The sequence below is a fragment of the Oculina patagonica genome, chromosome 7 (assembly GCF_052425735.1).
Source record: "Oculina patagonica isolate OP01 chromosome 7, crgOcupat, whole genome shotgun sequence".
Lineage (NCBI taxonomy): Eukaryota > Metazoa > Cnidaria > Anthozoa > Scleractinia > Oculinidae > Oculina > Oculina patagonica.
This window is the reverse complement of record NC_135764.1, coordinates 13,554,214-13,580,351: the sequence shown is the minus strand read 5'-3', so window position 1 is coordinate 13,580,351 and position 26,138 is coordinate 13,554,214. Positions and strand designations below refer to the sequence as shown.

Below are 26,138 nucleotides of genomic sequence, written 5' to 3'. Positions count from 1 at the left end.
CATGGAAATTGTGACAACAGTTAAGATTTACGAGAAGATCCGAAGCAAAACCTTTTCTGGAAACTACAAGTCTTGTGCAAGTCGAACGAGGCAAGTGTTTAATTTGTACTTCTTTACGGCTCCACGACTGTCATCAAGACTGCTATATTATTTGAAGCGAAATTGAGCTCAAAGTGGAACAGGTTTACTAAAGTATGAAAGGGCAAAACCAAGATTGAAAGGTAACAAACTTTACTGAAGTGCTGAGCCTAGTTTTATGACGAACACTGAATGAAACTGTGTCAGTTTGCCGTTCTTTCGTAAATTATTTGCTGCTTTTATACTTTATTCACTCGCTCTTGCTGTGCGTTCAGTTTAAAAGTATTATTAATTACACTTTTCGCATCTATCCTTTTGTTTTGCGTAGTTTAATTTACTATGGCATTTCTTTGGTTTTTGTAGGCACCACTTATTATTTCTTGCTCATAAAGCTGGCCAAATTTGCTGTTCAAAACCATTTTGATGGAACTGTCGCTTCCCGCAGAAAAATTTTAGTTTGGCAACAGTAACGCAATCATTTTCCAAATAAGGTCAAACTAAGGTATACGAGCTGACAACCGGGATTGAGTGAACCAATCAGAATGCTAGAAATGCAATATCCTTGGCTGAAAATTTAATAACTAACAATAAGACGGTGAGCTCGAGGTTTCTATCGACTTCATAGTTGGCTCGGGCCAATAGAAACCTCGAGCTTTCCGTCTGATTTCCCCCGAGGAGGCATTCATTGTAGCTTGCGCGTATATATAGCAAATGTATTTCACAGTCAGAATATACGGTATGTATATCTCGATTTGCTCGAGCAAGGCCGCGAGGAATCTCTGGGTAATGATGACGTTTTGCAGCAAGGGACCTCTGGGCAGTGATGACGTAAAAGCAAAATTGCCCGAAGGAGTTATGAGTATTATGACGTCACTATAACAGGGGGTACCGGTAAATGAAAATCCCTATCTTGGGTTAGACCGGTATTAAAAGGACTGACGCGTGTTTTGGCATCTGTCACACTGCTTTGGTTGTGTTAAGTGAGATTTGAAGCAGTTGTTAGAGCGGTTTTTACTTGAGTGTCGAAAGTTAATTGCGTTTGCTTTGGTTTTGCATTACTACGCTTAGTGATTGGCTTAAAAAACTCGCGCAACTTTCTTAGCCAATCAGGAGTTAAACCAAAACCAATCGTGATTTGCTCCAGCACGTTTTCCCGCGCTTCGCATCAGCTACCTGTATTTGCTTCGAGTTTTGATTGGTTTACTGGATTGTCTGTGTCCTTTGTGATTGGCCAGAGTAATTACTTTGCTTTTGGTTTTACGACACTCAATTGAAAACTGCTCTAGTAATACGTCGGAAGATTTCGAGCAATTGGTTTCGTGTTCTTGGGTACGTGTGTTCCAAGAGTTGGTTCGAGCGTTATTAAAGGGTTTGCTCTCGGGGGTAATTCGTTTCGCTAACAAACTGTCAGATTATTTAATCCAAAAAGTGGTTTAAATTAGGATCAAAAATTGTTTTCTCGAATCTTTGAATGTGCCATATTTTGTTACTTGTGGAAATTTTAGGCTTTTTGAACTGGAAATTATTGTAAGTTAATTGTGAATGTTATAAGCCCGGGAATAATCTTGCGTGTTGTCACCACGAATAATGTGTTATGTGTTATTTCCGCTAGTGTTATTTCCGCGCGCTAGGTAATATATTCAACTTAAACATAAGAATATTTTTAGGACGCAATGGTGTCACACAACAAGAAATTCCGCAGCAAACAGACCAAACAATGTCTTGACGTACATGGCACAGTAAAAAAGAAGCCTAATTTTAAAGGCGACACACTAATTCTAGATTATTGTTGTAACACAAATTATAAAAAGGCGGGGGCAGCTTTATAGTGAGAACTATTACTAGTTATAAGCTGGCTCCTGAAAGGATTAAATATTTATCGCTGATAATAATCCCACAACTCTTGACACAAATGACAATTTATTTATTACTTTAGAAAAGAAACAATAACAACAAAAAGTGACACGATTGTTTTTCCCTGAACGCTAACACTGTTCCCATCATTCCATCATGCTTGTTGCCGGGGGAACTGGACTCGACACTGCATTGTCGCCAGGCACGTGAGGCATCTGGCCAGCGGCAACATGAGTTAAAGGAACATTGCTGGGGGTACCGGGGCTTGACGCAGGGGATGCAGCGTTCGATCCCATGAATGACACCGGGGTGCTGCAGCCGGAGGGAGGGTGTGATCCGATTGGAGGTACAGAGCCTGGGTTCATGGCTGGAGCCGGGGAGGCAGAGGCAGAGGGGGGATTGGACCCGACGAGCTGGCTGCTACCTGCAACTTCAAAAAAAAAAAAAAAACAATGTTAGAAATAAGTTGTCGTGAGGTAGAAAAATAAGCAAGTAGCAGCACACAAAGGCGCAGACTGCCAATCAACTAAGGCACAAATGTGGTGTCAGGGTAGAAGATACACCTAATTTGCTCTGTAGTTTGAAATGGGGGAATGGAATACCCGAGTGATTATTTCAAATTCCAGTTTTCTCATGTTAAACTCCATGATAAGACTAGCTATCCCTTTACACGATTTTATTTTTGGCAAGAAACCTAGAGTAATTCACCTTATGTTACTTCATACAGTTATTCTGTTCCTTGGGAGAATTGGTGTGGGCTTATACCTAACCTTCACAATTCTATGAGCGTGCTTACTCGAAGGCGGTCGCTTATTCCAGAGAAAAAAAATGTACCGCACATCGCTTAAAAAACTGCATCAATTGTGATCCTTTCAGGACATATCGACTCTTATTTATAACCAGGGTTAAGTCTACAACAGTTATTTTCTTGACCCAATTCAAATACTGAAATCTTACCTTGTTGCGCAGGACTGGCGACCTGTGGCACATGACTTGGTACTCCAGGTTGAGGGACCTGGGACGGGGCTTGTTGTGAATGCCTCCGTTGTTGCGGTACCTGTGGCTGTGGCTGCTGTTGCTGTGGGAATTGGGGTTGAGGTTGGGATACCTGTGGCTGCGGTTGAATCTGCCCTGGGGAGGGTGCTGAGGGGGACAGGTGACCGGCCGCAGCACGTGCGCGTAGCTCTGCCGCTTTCAGTTGTTCTTGATGAAACTGTTGGCGCTCAGCAAGAAGCTGTTGACGCTGGTACTCCAACTTTTATAAAAGAAAAGAAAAAGAAAATGAATTAATGAAGAGAAAATGAGTGATCTTCCTTTCAAATATACAAACGTAACGCCATAATCTCCTTCGTCTTGCAGTTTGAATTGCCACGCAACGCTCCTCTGTACAGAAGCGTTGCGTGACGACCAAAAGTAACGCCCGTCGTGAAGGAGACAAGTAACACATTACCTAGCAACCACACTGTCATGTGGTTTTCTGGGAACATTTCTAGAACCAAAAAACCCCTCTTTTTCAAAGCGTGCCAGTGATCAGATCGTGCACCTTCTACTCAAAAGAGTTACCATTTGTTTTCTTTTCTTATCACCAAACATTCAAGCTTCTGTGTGATGTACTACGTGGATGACACAAAAATATCTTAATTCATCAACAGTTTCTTGTACTTACCGCCTCTCGTTCGCGGTCCATGATAGTCTCAAGTTCTTCAAAGTGACGCAGTTTAATCTCTAGTTTCTTCATCTGTGTCTCAACAAGAAGCGCTACAAGGCTCTTGATCTTACGCTCTTCAACTTGAGCCAGGTGCTATCAGGAAAAGAGAAATTGTGCCATCGCTGTCGATGTTTATAGAAAGCCCACGCACACAGACAGATATCTAGATTATAATTCTCACCATGATAATAAACACAAGGCCAGCACGGCGGCAACTCTTTTACACAGAGCCCTAAATTTACCCAACTCTTCCGAAGGAAAACAACGAGAACTTAACCGTGTTCATTCAGCACTTGAATCTAATGGTTACCCATCGAAGTTCATTAAAAACATCCAGTGTAACAAAACCCGACCCTCGACAGTGCTGTCCCCGGAGGAACTTGTTGGAACATTCTTCAAAATGGTCGAGGCGCCCGAATCACACAAGTCATTCGCCTCTCTACCATACATTAAAGGCGTAACAGAACCTCTGACCCGTGTCCTCAAAAAGCACGATATCACAGTAGTAAACAAACCACTGACCACCCTTCAACAACAGTTCCCGGCTCCAAAATTTCGACCTTCTTTGGAATCGCAGACAAACGTTGTCTATAAAATTCCTTGTTCTGAGTGTTCATGGTGTTACATTGGTGAGACGGGCAGAGCCTTCAACACCAGGAAAAAAGAACACCTGAGAAATGTAAAAACCGCGGCAAAAGGTTCAAGAATTGCCAATCACGTCTGGTCCAACAATCACGCGATTGACTTTGATAATGCATCTGTCATTGACAAAGGCGGCTTTAGAACAAGAAAAACGTTGGAAGCGTGGCATTCGAAGCTAACTCCCAATGCGGATAACAATTCCTGTCCTCTACCTGGACAGTACAACATTCTTTTTAACAAATATTCTTAGTTATTAGCATTTTTATTTCGCATTCTTTTTAACAAATATTCTTAGTTATTAGCATTTTTATTTCGCAACTTCACACACTGCATATTTTACCGTTTTACATTTTACCCGTCGAAGGCTGTAGTTCAAACAGCCGAAAGCTTGTATTTTTAAAGTTTTTAAGTCAGAGATCGTTTCAAATTTTATAATATGTTGTATCCTGGCTGCGGTCCTTCAATATTTTCAAGGAAAAGAGAAGTTACTCAAAATTCTTAGTGCTGTTTAATTATGCGTAAAAATGATATTACCCCCTCCTCCCGCCCCCTTCAAAAAATAAATAAATAAACGAACGAACAAACGAAAGGACGGATGGACAAAAAAAGAAACAAACCAAAGTATTGAAGACCTAGACATTAGGTTAAACCACGATTCACGCCCAGATTGCAACCAGATTTCCCCAGAGATAAAAGAAGTCAGTTCTTTTAGCCAACGAAAGCATTTTGTTCATTGCTGACTATAAATGTTACTACTACTACAGAGCTACTCCATCCGCTTTACAATACTTTGCAACTTACAATTTAGTGAATATTCAAAACGTAAATAAATAACCATGTTTGTTATTCTAGATTTTTTTTTTCATTCCTTTCGAAAGTCTCGGTGGAAAATGATCAGTTTACAAAGAATTTCCCGGGGAACGGTTTAAATCTATCAACTGAAAATTGATCAAATGCAAACATCGATCCGTCAAATGAAGGGTTCCTCGGTGCTGCATACATTATTTCATAAAACACCCTTTCCTAATCAGTAGAATTTTATTTCCAAGATACTGTGATTGCGCTTTACTTAGCTTGTCTGACATGTGCCGGATGATAACGAAATCTACAGTAAGGTTACCTTGGCTTTTACTGCAGCAGCTGCCAGAGCTGATGCGGCTGCCTTAGCAATGTTTTCTTCGTTGATAGTCTGTGTTTTCTCTCCGTTCTGTGCTTGGCTACTCGACTCCGACGAGTCTTCCATCTAAAACCAGGGAGAAAATCACAGTAAGAGCGTGTCCGTATTAACTCTCACAGTGCCTTTCTTTTCAACAGGTTAACAAACAGATATTCTGGCGCATTGTTGGGGAAATCTTTCATAATGCTGGGGGAAACCTTCTACGGACTAGCATTTCATGTAGCAATACTTTTCATCGCATTATGCTACAGAAACTGAAATTAAAGCAGCAGCTTTCAGAGCAGTAGCTTTCAGAGCTACAAGGCTCTTGATCTTACGCTCTTCAACTTGAGCCAGGTGCTATCAGGAAAAGAGAAATTGTGCCATCGCTGTCGATGTTTATAGAAAGCCCACGCACACAGACAGATATCTAGATTATAATTCTCACCATGATAATAAACACAAGGCCAGCACGGCGGCAACTCTTTTACACAGAGCCCTAAATTTACCCAACTCTTCCGAAGGAAAACAACGAGAACTTAACCGTGTTCATTCAGCACTTGAATCTAATGGTTACCCATCGAAGTTCATTAAAAACATCCAGTGTAACAAAACCCGACCCTCGACAGTGCTGTCCCCGGAGGAACTTGTTGGAACATTCTTCAAAATGGTCGAGGCGCCCGAATCACACAAGTCATTCGCCTCTCTACCATACATTAAAGGCGTAACAGAACCTCTGACCCGTGTCCTCAAAAAGCACGATATCACAGTAGTAAACAAACCACTGACCACCCTTCAACAACAGTTCCCGGCTCCAAAATTTCGACCTTCTTTGGAATCGCAGACAAACGTTGTCTATAAAATTCCTTGTTCTGAGTGTTCATGGTGTTACATTGGTGAGACGGGCAGAGCCTTCAACACCAGGAAAAAAGAACACCTGAGAAATGTAAAAACCGCGGCAAAAGGTTCAAGAATTGCCAATCACGTCTGGTCCAACAATCACGCGATTGACTTTGATAATGCATCTGTCATTGACAAAGGCGGCTTTAGAACAAGAAAAACGTTGGAAGCGTGGCATTCGAAGCTAACTCCCAATGCGGATAACAATTCCTGTCCTCTACCTGGACAGTACAACATTCTTTTTAACAAATATTCTTAGTTATTAGCATTTTTATTTCGCATTCTTTTTAACAAATATTCTTAGTTATTAGCATTTTTATTTCGCAACTTCACACACTGCATATTTTACCGTTTTACATTTTACCCGTCGAAGGCTGTAGTTCAAACAGCCGAAAGCTTGTATTTTTAAAGTTTTTAAGTCAGAGATCGTTTCAAATTTTATAATATGTTGTATCCTGGCTGCGGTCCTTCAATATTTTCAAGGAAAAGAGAAGTTACTCAAAATTCTTAGTGCTGTTTAATTATGCGTAAAAATGATATTACCCCCTCCTCCCGCCCCCTTCAAAAAATAAATAAATAAACGAACGAACAAACGAAAGGACGGATGGACAAAAAAAGAAACAAACCAAAGTATTGAAGACCTAGACATTAGGTTAAACCACGATTCACGCCCAGATTGCAACCAGATTTCCCCAGAGATAAAAGAAGTCAGTTCTTTTAGCCAACGAAAGCATTTTGTTCATTGCTGACTATAAATGTTACTACTACTACAGAGCTACTCCATCCGCTTTACAATACTTTGCAACTTACAATTTAGTGAATATTCAAAACGTAAATAAATAACCATGTTTGTTATTCTAGATTTTTTTTTCATTCCTTTCGAAAGTCTCGGTGGAAAATGATCAGTTTACAAAGAATTTCCCGGGGAACGGTTTAAATCTATCAACTGAAAATTGATCAAATGCAAACATCGATCCGTCAAATGAAGGGTTCCTCGGTGCTGCATACATTATTTCATAAAACACCCTTTCCTAATCAGTAGAATTTTATTTCCAAGATACTGTGATTGCGCTTTACTTAGCTTGTCTGACATGTGCCGGATGATAACGAAATCTACAGTAAGGTTACCTTGGCTTTTACTGCAGCAGCTGCCAGAGCTGATGCGGCTGCCTTAGCAATGTTTTCTTCGTTGATAGTCTGTGTTTTCTCTCCGTTCTGTGCTTGGCTACTCGACTCCGACGAGTCTTCCATCTAAAACCAGGGAGAAAATCACAGTAAGAGCGTGTCCGTATTAACTCTCACAGTGCCTTTCTTTTCAACAGGTTAACAAACAGATATTCTGGCGCATTGTTGGGGAAATCTTTCATAATGCTGGGGGAAACCTTCTACGGACTAGCATTTCATGTAGCAATACTTTTCATCGCATTATGCTACAGAAACTGAAATTAAAGCAGCAGCTTTCAGAGCAGTAGCTTTCAGAGCTACAAGGCTCTTGATCTTACGCTCTTCAACTTGAGCCAGGTGCTATCAGGAAAAGAGAAATTGTGCCATCGCTGTCGATGTTTATAGAAAGCCCACGCACACAGACAGATATCTAGATTATAATTCTCACCATGATAATAAACACAAGGCCAGCACGGCGGCAACTCTTTTACACAGAGCCCTAAATTTACCCAACTCTTCCGAAGGAAAACAACGAGAACTTAACCGTGTTCATTCAGCACTTGAATCTAATGGTTACCCATCGAAGTTCATTAAAAACATCCAGTGTAACAAAACCCGACCCTCGACAGTGCTGTCCCCGGAGGAACTTGTTGGAACATTCTTCAAAATGGTCGAGGCGCCCGAATCACACAAGTCATTCGCCTCTCTACCATACATTAAAGGCGTAACAGAACCTCTGACCCGTGTCCTCAAAAAGCACGATATCACAGTAGTAAACAAACCACTGACCACCCTTCAACAACAGTTCCCGGCTCCAAAATTTCGACCTTCTTTGGAATCGCAGACAAACGTTGTCTATAAAATTCCTTGTTCTGAGTGTTCATGGTGTTACATTGGTGAGACGGGCAGAGCCTTCAACACCAGGAAAAAAGAACACCTGAGAAATGTAAAAACCGCGGCAAAAGGTTCAAGAATTGCCAATCACGTCTGGTCCAACAATCACGCGATTGACTTTGATAATGCATCTGTCATTGACAAAGGCGGCTTTAGAACAAGAAAAACGTTGGAAGCGTGGCATTCGAAGCTAACTCCCAATGCGGATAACAATTCCTGTCCTCTACCTGGACAGTACAACATTCTTTTTAACAAATATTCTTAGTTATTAGCATTTTTATTTCGCATTCTTTTTAACAAATATTCTTAGTTATTAGCATTTTTATTTCGCAACTTCACACACTGCATATTTTACCGTTTTACATTTTACCCGTCGAAGGCTGTAGTTCAAACAGCCGAAAGCTTGTATTTTTAAAGTTTTTAAGTCAGAGATCGTTTCAAATTTTATAATATGTTGTATCCTGGCTGCGGTCCTTCAATATTTTCAAGGAAAAGAGAAGTTACTCAAAATTCTTAGTGCTGTTTAATTATGCGTAAAAATGATATTACCCCCTCCTCCCGCCCCCTTCAAAAAATAAATAAATAAACGAACGAACAAACGAAAGGACGGATGGACAAAAAAAGAAACAAACCAAAGTATTGAAGACCTAGACATTAGGTTAAACCACGATTCACGCCCAGATTGCAACCAGATTTCCCCAGAGATAAAAGAAGTCAGTTCTTTTAGCCAACGAAAGCATTTTGTTCATTGCTGACTATAAATGTTACTACTACTACAGAGCTACTCCATCCGCTTTACAATACTTTGCAACTTACAATTTAGTGAATATTCAAAACGTAAATAAATAACCATGTTTGTTATTCTAGATTTTTTTTTCATTCCTTTCGAAAGTCTCGGTGGAAAATGATCAGTTTACAAAGAATTTCCCGGGGAACGGTTTAAATCTATCAACTGAAAATTGATCAAATGCAAACATCGATCCGTCAAATGAAGGGTTCCTCGGTGCTGCATACATTATTTCATAAAACACCCTTTCCTAATCAGTAGAATTTTATTTCCAAGATACTGTGATTGCGCTTTACTTAGCTTGTCTGACATGTGCCGGATGATAACGAAATCTACAGTAAGGTTACCTTGGCTTTTACTGCAGCAGCTGCCAGAGCTGATGCGGCTGCCTTAGCAATGTTTTCTTCGTTGATAGTCTGTGTTTTCTCTCCGTTCTGTGCTTGGCTACTCGACTCCGACGAGTCTTCCATCTAAAACCAGGGAGAAAATCACAGTAAGAGCGTGTCCGTATTAACTCTCACAGTGCCTTTCTTTTCAACAGGTTAACAAACAGATATTCTGGCGCATTGTTGGGGAAATCTTTCATAATGCTGGGGGAAACCTTCTACGGACTAGCATTTCATGTAGCAATACTTTTCATCGCATTATGCTACAGAAACTGAAATTAAAGCAGCAGCTTTCAGAGCAGTGCAGAAGATTACAATGCAGACTTTGCTTTGTTGTAAACATTAGTTTTATATCCAAATAACTCTACCTTAACATCTTGTGCCCGTGTCTCCCCTCCCTCAGGTCCTGCTAATTGACTTCCGTTCACTTCCATGGGCTGCGGTGTTTCTTCTAAACAATACAAGGATGTAAAAGTGATAATGTTCTAAGGTAATACTTTTCACTTTCGTCTAAAGCTTGGAGAGTGGGGTGGGGCAGTGTGGTCATCAGAGTTAACTAACAGGGCCCAGTTGTTCAAAGGGTGGATAACACTATCCACCGCATAAATCGCTATCCAGCAGATAACTGTTGGCAAAACGTACTACGCTCTCCACTGGATAGCGATTTATCTGGTGGATAGAGTTATCTACCTTTTGAACAACTGGGCCCAGGTCGATATCGTACCCAGTCTTTAGGATAATCGGCCAGCGCTGACCGTGGATCCTGAAGACTGAGTGCAACATTCCTGGCGCGTGAATATGTTACTTAAGCGTATTTCGGCAAATCGTCCAAGAAACACTCGAGTTTCTTCCTAAATTAACAAACTAATAAAAAGACAAACACAGGTGAATTCTCTAACATTTATCACGACAGCGTGACGCCAAACGCGGTACTTAACTACCGTATGGCGTGAAGTTGACGTGTTAATTATAACTAGGGGTAGCTGACACTAAAAGTGCCCCCGCTCTTTTGATCATATCTGAAATGAATAGAATGGAAACTTGTTTGTGTTTATTTTTTAGGGCTGTATGTGGGAAACTGTAGCTTAATGCGGTTTAGTGCATAGTTAGTAACTATGTTCATAGTGTTACAGGGTTGAGTGGTTATCGCATCTGGGTACTGGGTGAGGCATTGATGGGCAGTGAGAAGTTGAAGATATAGCTTATTTTGATTATTAAATATTTATTTCTCTTTCCATTTTAAAATACTAAACTGTAACAATTTTGTAATGTGACAGTCGAGTTTTTGAGCTTTTGCAAGGTAAGGCTGTTTTGATTGGATTTTGTTGCCATCGAAATACATTACAAAGCTTGCTACTGTAGACTGAGCAAGTTGGTTATGATTGCTGGATTGAAAGATTGCATAATCTCAAAAACTTACGTAAAAGTCTAAATACGAAAGTTGGAATTAACTTACAACGAATTCTAAAATTCGCTAATTTGATTTGTTCGATGGTTTCCGCTCCCGAAAGTGCTAAAAACGTGTCGGCGTTTTGTCGTTTTCGATTACAGTAAAAAATTACAGAGCATTTTTTAAGAAGGTCTAAAAAACATGCATTGATCGTACAGAAAAGCCTCGCAACGCAAAATGTTTTATAAATAAAACAATCGCCGACACGTTCTTGGTTTTTACACATTTTTGCTGACCGACATGTTGAAGTAATTCCTCTTAACAATTGAAGTCAATTGAACAAAATCCCTTGGAGTTTAAGCTTTCACGTGAACAAATATATAACTCTCGAGAGAAAATAGCGTTTAGAAAAATCTATTAGCCTGTGAATACAGCCGCTTCTCATTCACGTCCCTCAACGAAGAATGAGAGACGGCTGTATTCGCAGCTAATAATCTATCTGCTTGGTTTGTTTTTGTCCGGTCACCTCCTGGGGAAAATGTTCACGTGGAGCGCTCTTCGTTGCTGGACGCGAATGAGAGGGGGCTGTATTCGTAGGCTACGAATTTCTATTAGAAGTGCAGCGACCGAATACAAAGCCCTGACTAAAAGATCAAACGTTCTCAGCAAGCATCGCTTTAGATGTTTATTCCCGACAAAAGCTTGAAAAGTCTGAAAACTATATACAAGTTTGCCGATGTCGCGTAGGCTCTTCCGGTTGGAACATCATTCTAATTAGCTTTTATAACACCTAGCTTTATACGTCATCATTACCCGATACTATTTGCAGGCAAAACCTATTGTGACGTCATCATTACCCGATACTAGCTTGCGCGCTCACTTCAACCAAGTCGAGATTTTTTCTGGCTTCTGACTATATGCACTATATTTCCCCCTGTATTTCCTCTGTATTTTCCTTATGTAACTACTTATACGTGGGGGACACTATAATGCCTCCTCGGGCTTTGGCCTCTGGGCCAAAGCCCTGCGGGGGCAATAAATCCCAGCAATTTCTCCAAGAAACAAATTGCAAACAATAACAAAAGCTACATTCTTCTTAGGCTGCATTCATTATGTATCCTACAGGGGGGGGGGGCAGAGGATTTTAGGGGGGGTTCTCAAATTTTTAGAGCAAAAAAAGGGGGGATATGAAAATTGTTTAAATATCTCCGGGGGGATGCTTATTTTTTGTAAGGTTCTGTCTCGAAATGATAAGTACAGCAGCTTCTTTCAAGAATTGTAGGCAACAAGGGTACCTCTATTATTCTGAGAGACTATAGTAACTATTTTGAAGTTTTTAAGTAGTGTGCCTGGCCTGTAGATGTAATGTTTCGATACAGTATAGAAAGTAAAACATCTAAAACGGAACCATTTAATGCAACCTCAGAAAAATGATAAGATAAGGAGAATAATGGCACATGTCGCACTTGAGAGGAATGATGCTGAACGGCCGGAAAACGAGGGTGAAGAGGATGGCGACAGCGGAAATGAATGCGTGGATGAGTGTGATAGTGAGAGTGGTGATAATGATGAGGTTGTTGCTTTTGTCAACGAGAGTTACAGTGAAACGCAGGTTCCTGTCAATACTCCTGGTAGTACTGGTACTCGAGCTGGCAGCCTATCTATACCTAATTCGCGCTACTTAGACTGGCTCGCATAGGTATGACATAAACAGTCAAAGCACTCTCGATGTTCTTATTAAACATGTCTCTTGAAATTTCAAACATATGTAGTGTACTATTACCTTATTCTTACTAATTTTCGCGTGTACTTAATTTTGCGAAAATTCGGGAGCCGAATTTCGCAAGTATTAATTTTCACGATTGCAAGAAAAATTAGAGCAAAAGTGTATTAAATTTCGCGATTTTGTCAGTGTTTTATTGATCAGTCGTTAAATACTATGGAACTACTGGGAATACAAAGGTCTGGCTCAATGTAACTACAAGGAACCTCCAAATGTAAACTTTGTTGACTGTTAGTGTACTAAAGAGGTTTTGGCCAATTTACAAGTTAAAGAACAGTAATCAGAGGAAGGGTGCTTGTCGAAAACAAGAAGGAAAAGTACTTCAAGGGTAGAAGGTTGTTTAAGTTCTAAACATTTAAAATTTTTAATTACTTTTACTTAACAATAAGGTATTAATTTTCGCGTGTGCAAATTTCGCGAAATATTTTTTTTCGCGCATATGAAATTTATTTTGAAATCGCGAAAATCAGTACTCGCAAAAATTAGTAAGACAAAGGTATACAGATATTTATTTTGATATCTGTTGAGAGGGAGGAGGGGGGGGGGGTATTCATTTTTCGGCTGATTGCTTGGGGGAATTATGAAAATTTGTATGGGCCTTGGGGGGATATAAAAAAATGGGCCGCTGAAAAAAAAATCCTCTGTCCCCCCCTGTAGCATACATAATGAATGCAGCCTTAGTGACCAAACAAAAAATGAATTTACGACACGTGAAGACAATTTCCCTTGTCCTTGTAAAAAACAAAGAATTTCCCCTCACTTTGAATTTGTAATTTATACCTGCATTTTCTTCAGAGGTCTCCTGCTTCACTTTTTCTGCTCGGGCGCTAGCAGCGTTCTTAACATGGCTGTCGATGACTGCCTGGGGTATTTCGTCCTTCATTTCGGAAAATTTCTCTGTTGTGTTTAAAACACAAATGAAAACAGAAGGGTTTAAAGACATGTTACATAATATAAGCATCATAAAAACCAAACCCAAACCAACACTGCTTTGTTCTACGTTTTTCACCTGGCACACGAGTGGCAGCGGTTGCTTGATGACATTGAAAGTGTTTAGCTTTGTGATTGGTTAAAGAAAGTCGCGTGGCACGTTCTAGCCAATCAGAGTGCAGATGTCTTCTAACTTAAGCCAATGAAGTACATGGCCAAAGCCAATTGTGGCTTGTAAAGCGAATTTTCCTTCTCTTTTTTCATTTGCATAGTTTGTACCGTTGCCACGCAAATTTGACATATTTTTGACAGCTGTCTGTTTGAATTGACCAATCAAAATCTCAGACAGGGTGAAGTTGACATGACAATGTAATATTTCGTACCGTGTGACAGCGTGTAAGGAAATGTTATCTAACCTAAAGTAGCTTTAGCGGCAGCACTTGCCACACGAGGATCCACAACTGAGGCAAGAAAAGCCACAGTGGACATAATCGGGTTCCCCTGCTGACTGAATGGCACAGGCTGATGTGACAACGGACCTGAAAAAAAAAAACAAAAAGCCAAGGAAATCAAATTTCAATATAAATGTTTAAAGTCTGGCGATGTTGCTGTGACAACTACCACTTTCGAAAAGCCCAGGAAACGAAAGAAAAAAGTTAATGGAGGGGTCCTTAGTTTTAGAAATGAAGATTTTTAAAAATTAATTAACCCTTAGAATCCTAAGGTTCTGGTATTTTTTAAGCAGTTTTCTGGGCTCAAACTAATCTGTCGAATTTCGTGATTGCATATAAGAAGCTCAAGTAAAAATGTGTGCTGTTTCAAAACACTGAGGGCTCAAAGTTTCATTGTGACGTCAGTATTCAACCGTTTCTTTCTTGTTGAGCGAGCATACGGGCTCGAATCTGGCGAATATTTCGTTTATAAGTGTTTTTTTCGAGTCATTTTCCACTGCAGAAGCCCCCAGGCTGGCATCATTAAGCTAGAATGGTGGGTAGAGGCCAGCATCTGAAAGAAACCAGAGTTGAGAGATGATTTTGTCTTGATTGGAACGCCAGAAATATTCGAATCGAAAGATGGCGGTTCATTGGTAAAGTTGTCTCTCTGGCCGTTCTGTGGGTGGATTCCAAGACCTGCCAAGGCATTTTGGACGAGTTCTGACTTCCAAAGAATGCAATCGGTGCAACATTTTGCCGGCAGGATATATATGATATATATATGGAATAAAGGTAGGAAGCCTTTCATGCCGCCGCCATGACTGTTTTTCCCAAGCATCCCTTTCGGTCAGTAACGAGGAAATTACAGGTTTGCAAGCATAGCTCTAATCGAATAGTAATTGCTGAGTCTGCTGAATGATTGATGGGAAATTTCCTTGGTGAACGGAAGGGAATAGGGTCAAAGTTTGCTGCAAATGTATATTTTTGAAGTCAGAATTATTTTTTCATTAAAAAAAGGAGGCAAAGATGTGTGTTTTTTGTTGTTGTCCTGTTACGTAGAAAACGGGCATTTCCAGATTTGCTGCTGAACAAACAACCATATGCAACAGAAATCAAGAGTTTTAGTCAGTTAGTTGGCTTTTAAAGCTATGAAAATTATCACTTTGCCATAAAAAGCAGTCATTACTATCGTGTGCCCAGATATGTAAAAGCTAGAGCTTTTTCAATCACTGCTGGTATTTTCCACGCACATATGCGTTGTTAGGACTTAAAGGGTTAAGTTCTGTATGACATGTTTCTTGAACGTCACAGAAACCAACTTTTTCAGGTTATTTTTGATTTCTCAGACACTGAGACATTGTATTAAAGCATATTTAAGAGTTCTTAACTACAGTCTACTTAAATTTATTGGGAAATTATCTATTCTACAACTTTTTACCAATCTATGGCCGTTACAGTAAGTACACAATTAATTTATAACGACTGTGTGTTAATTGAACACCTTTTGTTTCCAAATAACATAGTTGTTGGAAACTCCCTTAGGTTCAACTAGCGAAAGCAACAGCATAATAGGATAAGTAGATGATATTTCAGAACATGATAACACCCAAACAAAACTATCCAACAATAGCAATAAGGTTTTGAAGACTGCAAGCTCCTTCATTCTCCTGCTCAGTTATTTGTTTCCAAATAACATAGTTGTTGGAAACTCCCTTAGGTTCAACTAGCATATGTGAAAGCAACAGCATTAAAGGATAAGTAGATGATATTTCAGAACATGATAACACCCAAACAAAACTATCCAGCAATAGAGAGTCTACATTGTTTTAAAAATGGCCTAATTGATTTTTACGCATCTAGCCTTAAGGACATTCATCATTTTACAGTTTTTTAATTCTTAATCCCTATTTTTAGAAATTTCTGTATTTTAATTCAAATTTTAAATTGTATATATTATGTAGTTGTAATTTGTAATCCGAGGGCCGCTTGTTTGTCAGTAGTTTTTACTGTTTGCCGTTACCCTCTTTTAATAATAAAGTTGATTGAAGTTGATTGAAATAGCAATGAGGTTTTGAAGACTGCAACCTCCTTCAATCTCCTGCTCATTTATGCCTTTCATGCATTTCTTTTTATGCCTTTCTACAACCTCAATCCATTACTTAGCAGCTAATTTGCAATTTTTTAACCGCCTATAATCTCACCTAGCTGTACATCCTCAAGGTAAGGGTCCTCTATCGGCAGTCTTAGAAAGTGCAGAATACATTGGTCTTGTGTTCGTGTTCCAACATGTTCAGCTACCTTGTTCCAGTCGTCTTTGAACATCTCAAGTCCCTGAATAAAGAATAAGAGAAAAACAATTCATGCTACCAATCTCGCCAAAAAAATCCTGTCTTTATTTGGGACTTCGGTTTGGAGGCGCGGTGGCCTAATGGTTAGCGCTGGACTGGGGTCATTGTGTTGTGTTTGTGGGCAAGACACTTTACTCTCACAGTGCCTCTCTCCACCCAGGTGTATAAATGGGTACCGGCGAATTTACTGCTGGGGGTAACCCTGTGATGGACTAGCATCCCATCTAGAGGGAGTCGAAATACTCAGTGTCACCTCATGCTACTGAAATCGAGATAAACTCCAGTCTGATGGGCCACTAGGCTCGAACGCAGACTTAAGCTTTTTTTAAGAGTCGTATAGGCAGCGTGGCCAAGTGGCTAGGACGCTGGACTAGTAATCCGGAGGTCCCGGGTTCAAATCCTCCTCCCTGCCACTAGAAGAATTTGTGTTTGGTGGTTCTGAATTCAACTCCTCCACGCTTTGTAAAACGCCAACTGGTCAGCCTCCTGCCAGAAGGGGTTTTTAGCAAGTTTTCTGTCCGATTTACCATATTTGTAAACTTATTTACAGTGTCCTCAATTAGCACAGCAGTGCTAAATACACTGGCACTTAAATAAAGTGATTCATTTATCTTTTCATTTCATTCATAAAAGCAACAGTTTTAATTTAGTATTAATATTCTTCGTACCTCTGACAACAGAAGCGTCTCTTGTTCAGTCCATTCCTTAGTAGCGGTTGCGGCCTGCAGGAACAAAAACATTGAAGGTTTAAAACTTGCACGCCAAAATTTCTGATACTACGTGTAGTTAAGAAAGCGGCCACCACAATTTTGGGAACAAAAAATCTGAAATAAGCTACAGCATTTTAACTAAATGATAATGGTATATCACTTGTAGTAGATGTAATAGAGCAGTTTTTACTTGAGTGAGTGTGAAAGTTAATTGCGTTTGCTTTGGTTTGGCATTGCTACGCTTGGTGATTGGCTTAAAAATTTCGCGCCACTTTCTCAGCCAATCAGAACTAAAACCAAAACCAATCGTGACTCGCTCGCGCTTGTTTCCCGCGCTTCGTGCCAGCTACATGTATTTGCTTCGAGTTTTGATTGGTTCACTGGATTGTCTGTGTCCTGTGTCCTTTGTGATTGGCCAGAGTAATTACTTTCGTTTTGGTTTTACGACACTCAATTGAAAACTGCTCTAAAGTAGTTTGTCAAATCCCTATGACTGAAACCTGTCTATGGTTTAAGGTTTAGCGCCCATTTCAAATGACAGTAAACTGTTGTGTGTGAATTTTGCGATTGTAAGCTCCGTTAATAAACACACACAATATGCCTTGACCAATAAGAGCAAAGATTCTTCCAATAACAAAAAAGGTACAAAACCTAACCCAGTCGGGACATGACTGCGTTCAGCACCAAAGGTTACATGTTTTCCCGCGCTTAACAAGTCGGTTACAAATTTTCAGCGCTTGGTATCAATTACTCAGTTTTCCCTCCCTCTTTAGTCAGTTCTGGTTGGTTTACGAAACTATTTGTAGCTGCCTTGATTAATTCAACTTAGGGTTCTTTTGGTAAAAGGACGGTCAAGGAAAAACTGATCTTAGAAGAGATCTTCACGTGCTTACCTTTTGGCTCTTTTTTGAAAGGTACTGGTCCATTCGAAGGGAAAAAATAAGCTCGTAATGCAATTTGCCATAAACAGTATAAGTATAACAAAAAAGACCAGGAAAAAAGAGAAATCTTAATAATTATTGTTAGTATATACCACACAAGTGAATAGTGCTTTTCGCGCGCGCTGATTGGTTAACTCAGAGGTGATTAGCAAAGTACTATTCACCTCCAAGCAGCTAATGAGAAAGGAACTGTCTTCGCGCGTCGCTTTCTTTACCGAAAGTGAAGTTTTTGTCCGCTAGTCATTCAACTTGTGTGGTATATACTAAAACAATTATTTACCTTCACATCGGTGAATAATTGTTAATTATTCTATCATATCATACCAATGGAGCATGATGGAATTTTATGCGAATCGTGAAATGTCGATAAAACCACGGAACCCAACATTATTAACTATCACGCAGGCTAAAGAAATATTGTAAAACAATTTCCAAAGTGACACAGCAACTCACCCAAAGTTGGAGCCGGTAATACCACTCTTGTAAATTTTAAACTGGAAAATTTGCTGTGAGGCTGGAATCTGAAAGAAATTAAACAGAGATGTATCACTTATCAGCAAACAAATGCAGTCGTTTTGACTGGCTAAAAGGTGCATAAACAAGAAAAATTTCTATAGGTTACTTTTGATTTCAAGGAAAACACTTGAAAAACGTCGGCCCGACTTTTTTTCACTGGGTTTATCTCAATTTTTATGAAAGTGTCATTTACAATGCTGGAAAATCATCCTTGTTTGTTATGTAGCCGTGATTTTGCCAATTACAAAGACTTTGCTCTGCCAATTTAAAGTTAAGAGCTCTTAACTAACGAAAATAAATAGAATTACCTAAAATACCGTGACCTAGCCCCTTTAAAAAGGACAGAGTAACAAAAAAAAATTATAAAAAATAAACACAAAGTTTGGGAGAACGCGAAAGAGTCCAGATTTAGCGAAAGGCCTATGATAAGTGATTCAGCATTAGTTAAGCATCAAAAGGTGCGACTGTTGAACAACAGATATTGAACTGTGTGTGTAAGTGTAAAATGATGAAAGATGGTTGTTATAAAACAAATTTAAATGGGACATGTTCGTTCACCTGACATCTCCTTTGAGCGCCCAATCAACGGGTACGCTGTTACTTCGTATACCGGCTCCGTGAAGCTCTCCAAACAGGAATGGACTGGCATGGCGACCTAAACAATTAAACCTAAACCAATGAAGTAACGCAATTACTGCCATTTTGCGCGTTTTATCCTGAAATGATATTTCCAGGTCCACTGCCTTGTAAGATTTATTTGTAATGTGACAAGTGACACGTTTTTTTCTTTCTTTTTTTTTTCTTTGACGCGGCAGCGTTGTAGCCATCTTCTTTTTGACGTTTTCTCGTGACATAGTAGATGATCTTGGCGACAATGTCACAAACAATCTTGTAGTTGCTGTAAAGACTGGAAGCCTGGGAGGGCTGGCGGTTGATCCAGACTCTTTGAATGTCACAAAAGTTGGTGCGTATGCTTTTTCTTTCTGTTGCATCCAGAATTAAAAACTTAACAGATGCTCATTATGAGCCTTTTGGTTGTTAAATTAAAGAGACACTGTCACGGCGATTTTTCTGCTTTTCTGTAAAAGTACTTAATTGGTGAAGTGGTCTTGCTCGTACATGAAGTGCACCTAGCATGGAGCCATTATTATTTTTTTAGCTGGACTGGAGAGAGAGCTACCTCATGAACGGACGTGTGTAAATGGCGCTCCGTGCCCTTTTTCCCTAAAATACGTGAAATGCAACGCAACCCATGTTGTCTAGAAAGAAGAAACGAGACGAACGCAGTTCCGGTGATTCCTGTAGCTCGCCTAAACACAAACAAGCACGTGCCGAGGCTTCCGATATGACTTCTGAACTCTCGCCTTCTTCCTCGCCAAACGATGCAACGGATGCACACGAACCAAGCCTGAAGGACATCCATATGTTGCTAATTGAGGTACAAGGCACTGTAAAGGCGCTCTTAAGAACCAGCAACAAACTGATGGAGGACATCGCGGAGCTTAATAACTCAAGTATTACTTGTACTATCAAAAGACATTCGCTAAGTCATGTATTTTCAACGAGTTTTTAAAAAAACTTAAGTGGAAGCTTGAAATTGAAAAGTCTGTTAAAAGGTAGTATTGTAAACTATAACTCTTACTGCTTTAATGTAATAAACAAAACAATATTGTTATTTTCTCCTCAAGTAATGTGTTGTACCTAACGAATTTAATATGATGAAACGCTGTAATCTCTCTTAGTGAGATCTGGGCCTATCGTATTTTAGTTAAGTATTAAAATTTAAGATAAGAAAAAAAAAAGAAAAAAAAATTCATAACAGTAGTTTTGTTAAGTACAGTGGAACCCCGATATAACGATCTTCGATATAACGATATTCCCGATATAACGATGAATATGTTGTCCCGACAATAGTAAAATGTATGGGACGGAACCCCGATATAACGATTCCTCGATATAACGATATAATTTTACTGCCCCCTTGGCATATCGTTATATCGGGGTTCCACTGTATTATGTTAAATTAAGTTAGTTTAAGTTAGTTAGTTTTAGGCATACTGTTGTGTTGTAAATGGACTTTTGCTTGTCAATAAAGTTGTGTTGATTATTAAAAATATATATATATTTTTTTTAGCTGTTTTTCTAGGCCACAAGAGCAGAACTTGAAAAAATCAGCCTGGTTTTTTCAAGTTGAGATTTAAAGTCCCTGATAGCATCACAGTAATATTACATGTAATAGTTTATAGCTTCATTACACTGGCAAAGTAATTTTTAACAAAACTGGACCACTATTCGTAGTTTTCCATATCTCTTTAGACCGTCGAATTTTTGAAATGAAGCACGTGACAGTGTTTCTTTAAATTATTAATTCCTGAAAGCGGGAACGAGTTTTGACATTCCGCAAACGAGAATGGTGAAAAACCTTACAAAACGATGGATTTGTGTTCTCAAAGGAATCAAACGATTACAATTACTGTTACTAGTAGCAGGGGCCAGCAACCATGTAAATTGTATTCTCAAGCAGAAATAAAGCTCAGTTCAGTACTTATTAAGACGCGTTTAGACGTTGTGTAGCAAGTGTGGCCATAGAAGTTACATCTGTTTTTAACTACGGTTTTATTAAATGGCGATGCGAAAACCTCGTTTGGATAATCGGCAAAAATGTAAGTACTCGTTTCTGATTGCTGTCGATTTGTTACAAGATTAATAGTTTTGAAAATTTGGATTACATCAAGGAAAATCCTGGTTCCTAATGTTTATATCGACCGCTTAATAACGTTACACGAAAGTTTTTGTTGCTTATTTTTCCTCTGCCTTTGCTGATGGGCGCTAAATTTGATACATATTTTTGTCAGCTCTCAGACAACTTTCTGATAGGTTCCGCGTCAGTAGCAGGCTGTAAGATTTTTATTGATCGAAATAAACAAAACCAAAAAGGAGTTTGTCAAAAAGACGTCAAAAGACGATCCTATGATTTTGTCGAGTGGCAACACGCTAGCATCACTGGAAAATGTCCATGGAATTGGAACTTCATGTAATGTATCGAATTATAGTAAACCATTTTCGTATCGTAAGAACGTGCTTTAAAATATTTTTGTTTTCTTCCTTTTAAGCGTGGAATGGAAACACCGGTAATCAAGGGACGGCCGCGGCATGAACTGGCGGTAAGTTGACACAAATGTAAGCAGGTTAAAATGCGGGCGAAAATCTTAATCAGCCACGATGTAATGAACATATAAATCAGGGATGACGCTAACTAAAAATTTTGAAAGTAAAACGTTTCGGTTACTTCGGTGACCTTCATCAGTTAAAATGCGGGCGTCAGTTAAAATGTGTTGTTCATATGGTAAGCAGGTTGATTAGTCAATCAATGTCCGAGAATTTATTAAGCCTGTGGTTTAAGCGGATATGTTGCTAAGTAACATGACACTGCTACTGTTGCAGCTCTCTTGCTCTTTTCTGATTGGACAGTAATAATTGAAAAGTCTTGGATGCTTTCTAGATAGAATGAGGCTCTGTGAAAGTAAAGCATCCTGGACGAAAACAACACAATAATCCCTGTGCCTCCAGGAAAAGCTGACAACAAATTAAAAACTAATTTGAAAAAAGGAAAAGAAAACGTTACGACTTAAGAGGGTCTGGGCTGTTTCGATGGGCTACATGTAAACACTTTTGACTTGTATAACTACAGTCGACACCACTTACAATATTTCTAAGTCGGATACGTTTTGTACTTAAAGTCGTGTATTCTTTGTATTGGTGTTGTAAGTATTAATTGTTTTTTTGTTGTTGAAATTAAGAAATTAAGCGTCCTAAACCATTGGGCCGCGGTGGCTCCTTCCTGACAAGAAGTATTTTGGCTTGTCCAAAGCTGTACTAAATGGCTTTGCTTTGCTTGTGATTTCAGGTAAATCAAGTGGTTTGTCCAGAGGAGCCAAGGCAGGCATTGCCATAGCAGTCCTTCTGTTTTTTGGATTCGTTGTTGGAGCCGTCGGCTGGTGGTTCTACAGGAAAAGAAAGGGCAAAAATCTGTTTGAGCATGGGCAGTTTGATAACCCAATATATTTCTCGTCCACAAAGCAAGAGTTGCATAGTGAGGGTGGTGCGATAGCTCCGGGCGGTACAGAGAAGGGAACATAGGGGTTTCAAACGAAGGGGGGAGGACTGGGGTGGTATCGAAGCTTAGTGGGGATAAGGTGTAGTAAGTCAAACGTTTAAAAGAAGAAAAAAAAAACACGATGAAAGAGATTTCTTAGGATTTTATAAAAAAGAGTATATCGAGGATAGAATAGCGAAGCGCGCGAGTGACGCCACGACTCTGACAAAGTCTCAGACAAACAAACCGAAATGGCGGACGATTTTTCTAAAATATCCGGTGTTACTAAAACATTTTCAGATCATTCTTTTTCTCTCAGAATACTCTGATGTTTTCTGAGCCTTGTGGGGGTTATATTAATTTGCATTCTATTCTTAAACCTCGCGCGCTTCGCTATTGATTGTTTTAAAGAATCCTTTTATATAAAGACATCAGAAAATGTTGAAGTAATAGACTAGGTTAAAACAACCACTTTGCCCATATTTTATACTTACTTAGTGTCAATAGTCCACAACTATAGATGCAATAGAGACATATAAGGTAAAAGCAGATTTTGCTACAACAAAGTATGTCGTTTTAAAAATAAGATTGAATATTGATATCACTGCTGTCTAGTTAACGCAAAAGTAGGGGTCATGAATGGTCCCTCAAAATTTTGCGTTGCCCGTAAAATAGGGCTCCTGCTCGGGATGCTCTCAAATGTTTAGTGGGTGCTCGTTTGCTGGTTCTCGCAAATTTTCACAGTGCTCACATGCTCGGTTTTTAGTGAAGTAGTTTTTTGAGAAGTGCTCGTTGCTCGCAAGGCCTACCTTTTTCAATGCTCGTGCTCGCAAAGAAAAACGCTGTGTTCGCATGCTTGCAATGACCATTCGATACTCCTAAAAGTACAGCTGTAGGGTTTAAGACTTTTCGTAAGTACATAGTGTAGGGTGATCAAATGCCAAAAGTATAAAGTTCAGTTTAAGTGTGGTCGGTGGAGCCACGATGACTTTTATTCGCCTTATTGTTCGAAATTCGCTTCTTGTAAAAACTATACTGGACGATTCTCATGTAGCAATTGTAACTGCAGAATACTTATTTCCTAGTATTTATCTGTCACGTGCTCCGTTTCCAGCCAACATTTCAACACCTATTAAGATCTGGGCGTTTTAATAACAAAACATTTCTTAACTCGCATATTCTGGTACAAATGTGGTACAAGAAAAATCTGGTATAACTTCTGTATTCTCTTAATGTTATGCAAACGTTTTTCTGTGCACATTGTATAACGTTTTTATTTAGGAAACGCTTATGATTTTTTTCGCAGCATGCTGTTGCTTATGTAAGGCATGCATGCTTAAAGCATCTCAAATAAGAATTTTTTAAAAAGAAAAAGCAGAGAGAACGGAAGGAAAGGATTAAAATTAATGAACGTGCTAAATATTTAGCTATAGGTTATAAATTGGAATTTAAAAATTGATCAAAGATCGTTTACTGTCTAAATGTATTATCTCTTAGAGTTAAATTTAAATGGCATGTGGAATGTATTTACTTATTAATATAACATTTTTATTGCTAAATTTTATCAAATATAATTAAAGCATTGAGGGAATGCTATTATATAGTCCCATATGATAAGTCTTTAAATCCTAGTTCCCAGTGTCTTCTTAGCGTTGAAATTCAAGATAGCGGAAAGTCTTGATTAAAAACGCTTTGGTCCAGGGACTAGTTTGTCTCGAATGCATGTCTCTGCTTAATAAGAGAGGCTCAATTTATGCTCTTTAATAAAAATTTTCTAGCTTTTTTGACAAAAACAAAATAGAGATTTGATTAAAACAATGTCTTTTCTGATGTTCATGTTTTCTATTATTTACATTTGACATGTTACCATGGTTACAACACCTTCATTTATTGGAACTAGCGACTATCCACATGGATTAGTGGATGTAGGTTGGAACAATCTTTAGCCGCCATGTAATGTCACATTAAGATAAAATTGGCGTCAGGATTAAAATGAAAACCTAACCAAAAGATAATAGTAGCTACGGATACCTAAAAGGGACAAACTGAAAAGCAGTGGGGTCATGGAAGCATTAGCCTCTTTCGAAGACGTTCTTTTGGCTGGTCACGCATTCGTTTCCCCTAAAAAACGACGTTCGTAAGAGAGGAAAGATTGCGTGACGAGCCAAAAGAACGTCTGCGTTGGAGCTATAAAAGCATCTATTGAGCGCCTGAAATCAAATCACCGCCTCAAATCGTCATAGGTTTTGAATTTGGACAAGAAATACAACAGAACTTGCGCCACTTTCTCAGCCAATCAGAAGTAAAGCTTAAACTAATCTTGATTTGCACACACTTTTTTCCCGCGCTTCGTGCCGGCTACATGCATTTGCTTCGAGTTTTGATTGGTTCACTGTGGATTGTCAGCGTCTTTTTCGATTGCCAGAGTGATAACTTTGATTTTGGTTTTACGACATTCAATCGAAAATCGCTTTAACAGCGAAATCTAAAGAACAATTTGCTAACCGGGCCGAAAAAATTCACAAGTGTGATTGGGAATTTTAGAATACCCGATTTGATTTGCTGTGTGGTCCATATCAACTATGGAATTGATAAATAACAGAAAACTGTCTTTCAACGCGAGATGCATAGCGGCGAATAGGCCATTTCGAGTTGACTTTATCTCCTTTAACGTGACGCCTGGTGCACGAACAGTTCCTAGGAGGTAATGGCTGGCTTATGGCTACTGTGTCAGAAGCAACATTCATCCCCATTTTGTTTCGCTTTGCGTAACTTTGCGTCTTTCTATCAAACCTTTTAACTTGTTGCAGCGCGTTCAGCCATTACTTCAAGGTACATATTTTCATTTTTATTGGTGTCCCGTGTGTTTGAAACAAAAAGAAATAAAACATTAAGAGCCAATAGATAAAAAACGTCCACATTCTTTAATGTGAAGTATCTTTTTTATAAAATTCGAATTTTAATAAAAGTTGTGGCGTTATAAACACTCGTATTTACAGACTTTCTTCAGTAGCATTTCTTTCTTTCGTGTAAACGGTAATCACATGCTTTATATCATAAAGAAGGCCATGTTATCTCTGATTCGTAAAGCAAAATCGAAACTCTACCTTCCTTCCTCTGAGTTTTAGGGAGTTTGAATTCTAACGCGCGGTTTGGGACTAGCACTAGTTATGCACGCGCAATAATAAATTTTTTAAAGCCACCCAAATAAAATTCACCATTTAGTGTTAAAAAAGCCCCAAAATCGCCTGCCACAAAATACAGTCTCAAGGAATCCCTTAGCAACCACTCGGGATGTGTAGTTAAGAGTCCCCTCTTAAAAGAGCCAAATATCCACCAAAAATAAACAACAACAATTGACAGCATTCATTTTTTCGCTTTTATTTTTTCGTCGTTATTATGTTCCTTGTCACTGCAAGGC

At 39.1% G+C, this 26,138-nt stretch overlaps 1 protein-coding gene and 1 long non-coding RNA gene across 3 annotated transcripts; one reads left to right on the top strand and one right to left on the bottom strand.

The window, feature by feature from the left end:
• Nucleotides 1-1,981: 1,981 nt before the first annotated feature.
• On the bottom strand, nt 1,982-18,738 carry LOC144661294 (SWI/SNF complex subunit SMARCC2-like). The gene is made up of 11 exons (XM_078522000.1): nt 18,559-18,738; nt 18,058-18,097; nt 17,123-17,176; nt 16,308-16,437; nt 14,089-14,211; nt 13,523-13,639; nt 9,938-10,020; nt 9,531-9,653; nt 3,599-3,733; nt 2,890-3,187; nt 1,982-2,362 (listed from the first exon to the last, which is right to left on the bottom strand). Exons 1-11 carry the CDS (start codon nt 18,699-18,701, stop codon nt 2,079-2,081), a joined length of 1,530 nt encoding a protein of 509 aa, XP_078378126.1. The 5' UTR covers nt 18,702-18,738; the 3' UTR covers nt 1,982-2,078.
• On the top strand, nt 18,599-24,547 carry LOC144661301 (uncharacterized). 2 transcript variants are annotated; one of them, XR_013572251.1, is made up of 3 exons: nt 18,599-19,585; nt 21,735-21,785; nt 22,529-24,547. It is a non-coding gene; the product is annotated as an uncharacterized LOC144661301 (long non-coding RNA). The 2 variants fall into 2 exon arrangements; XR_013572250.1 differs by lacking the exon at nt 18,599-19,585 and having other exon boundaries at nt 20,541-21,785.
• Nucleotides 24,548-26,138: the final 1,591 nt, after the last annotated feature.

Excerpts from the sequence above, each read along its gene's own strand:
- LOC144661294 (XM_078522000.1), bottom strand. The coding sequence starts at position 18,701 with ATGCACCTTTTAGCCAGTCAAAACGACTGCATTTGTTTGCTGATAAGT. Across the intron at positions 18,098-18,558 it reads ATTACCGGCTCCAACTTTGG|CCTTCGAATGGACCAGTACC; the intron begins GTGAGTTGCTGT and ends GCTTATTTTTTC. Across the intron at positions 17,177-18,057 it reads TTTCAAAAAAGAGCCAAAAG|GCCGCAACCGCTACTAAGGA; the intron begins GTAAGCACGTGA and ends TTGTTCCTGCAG.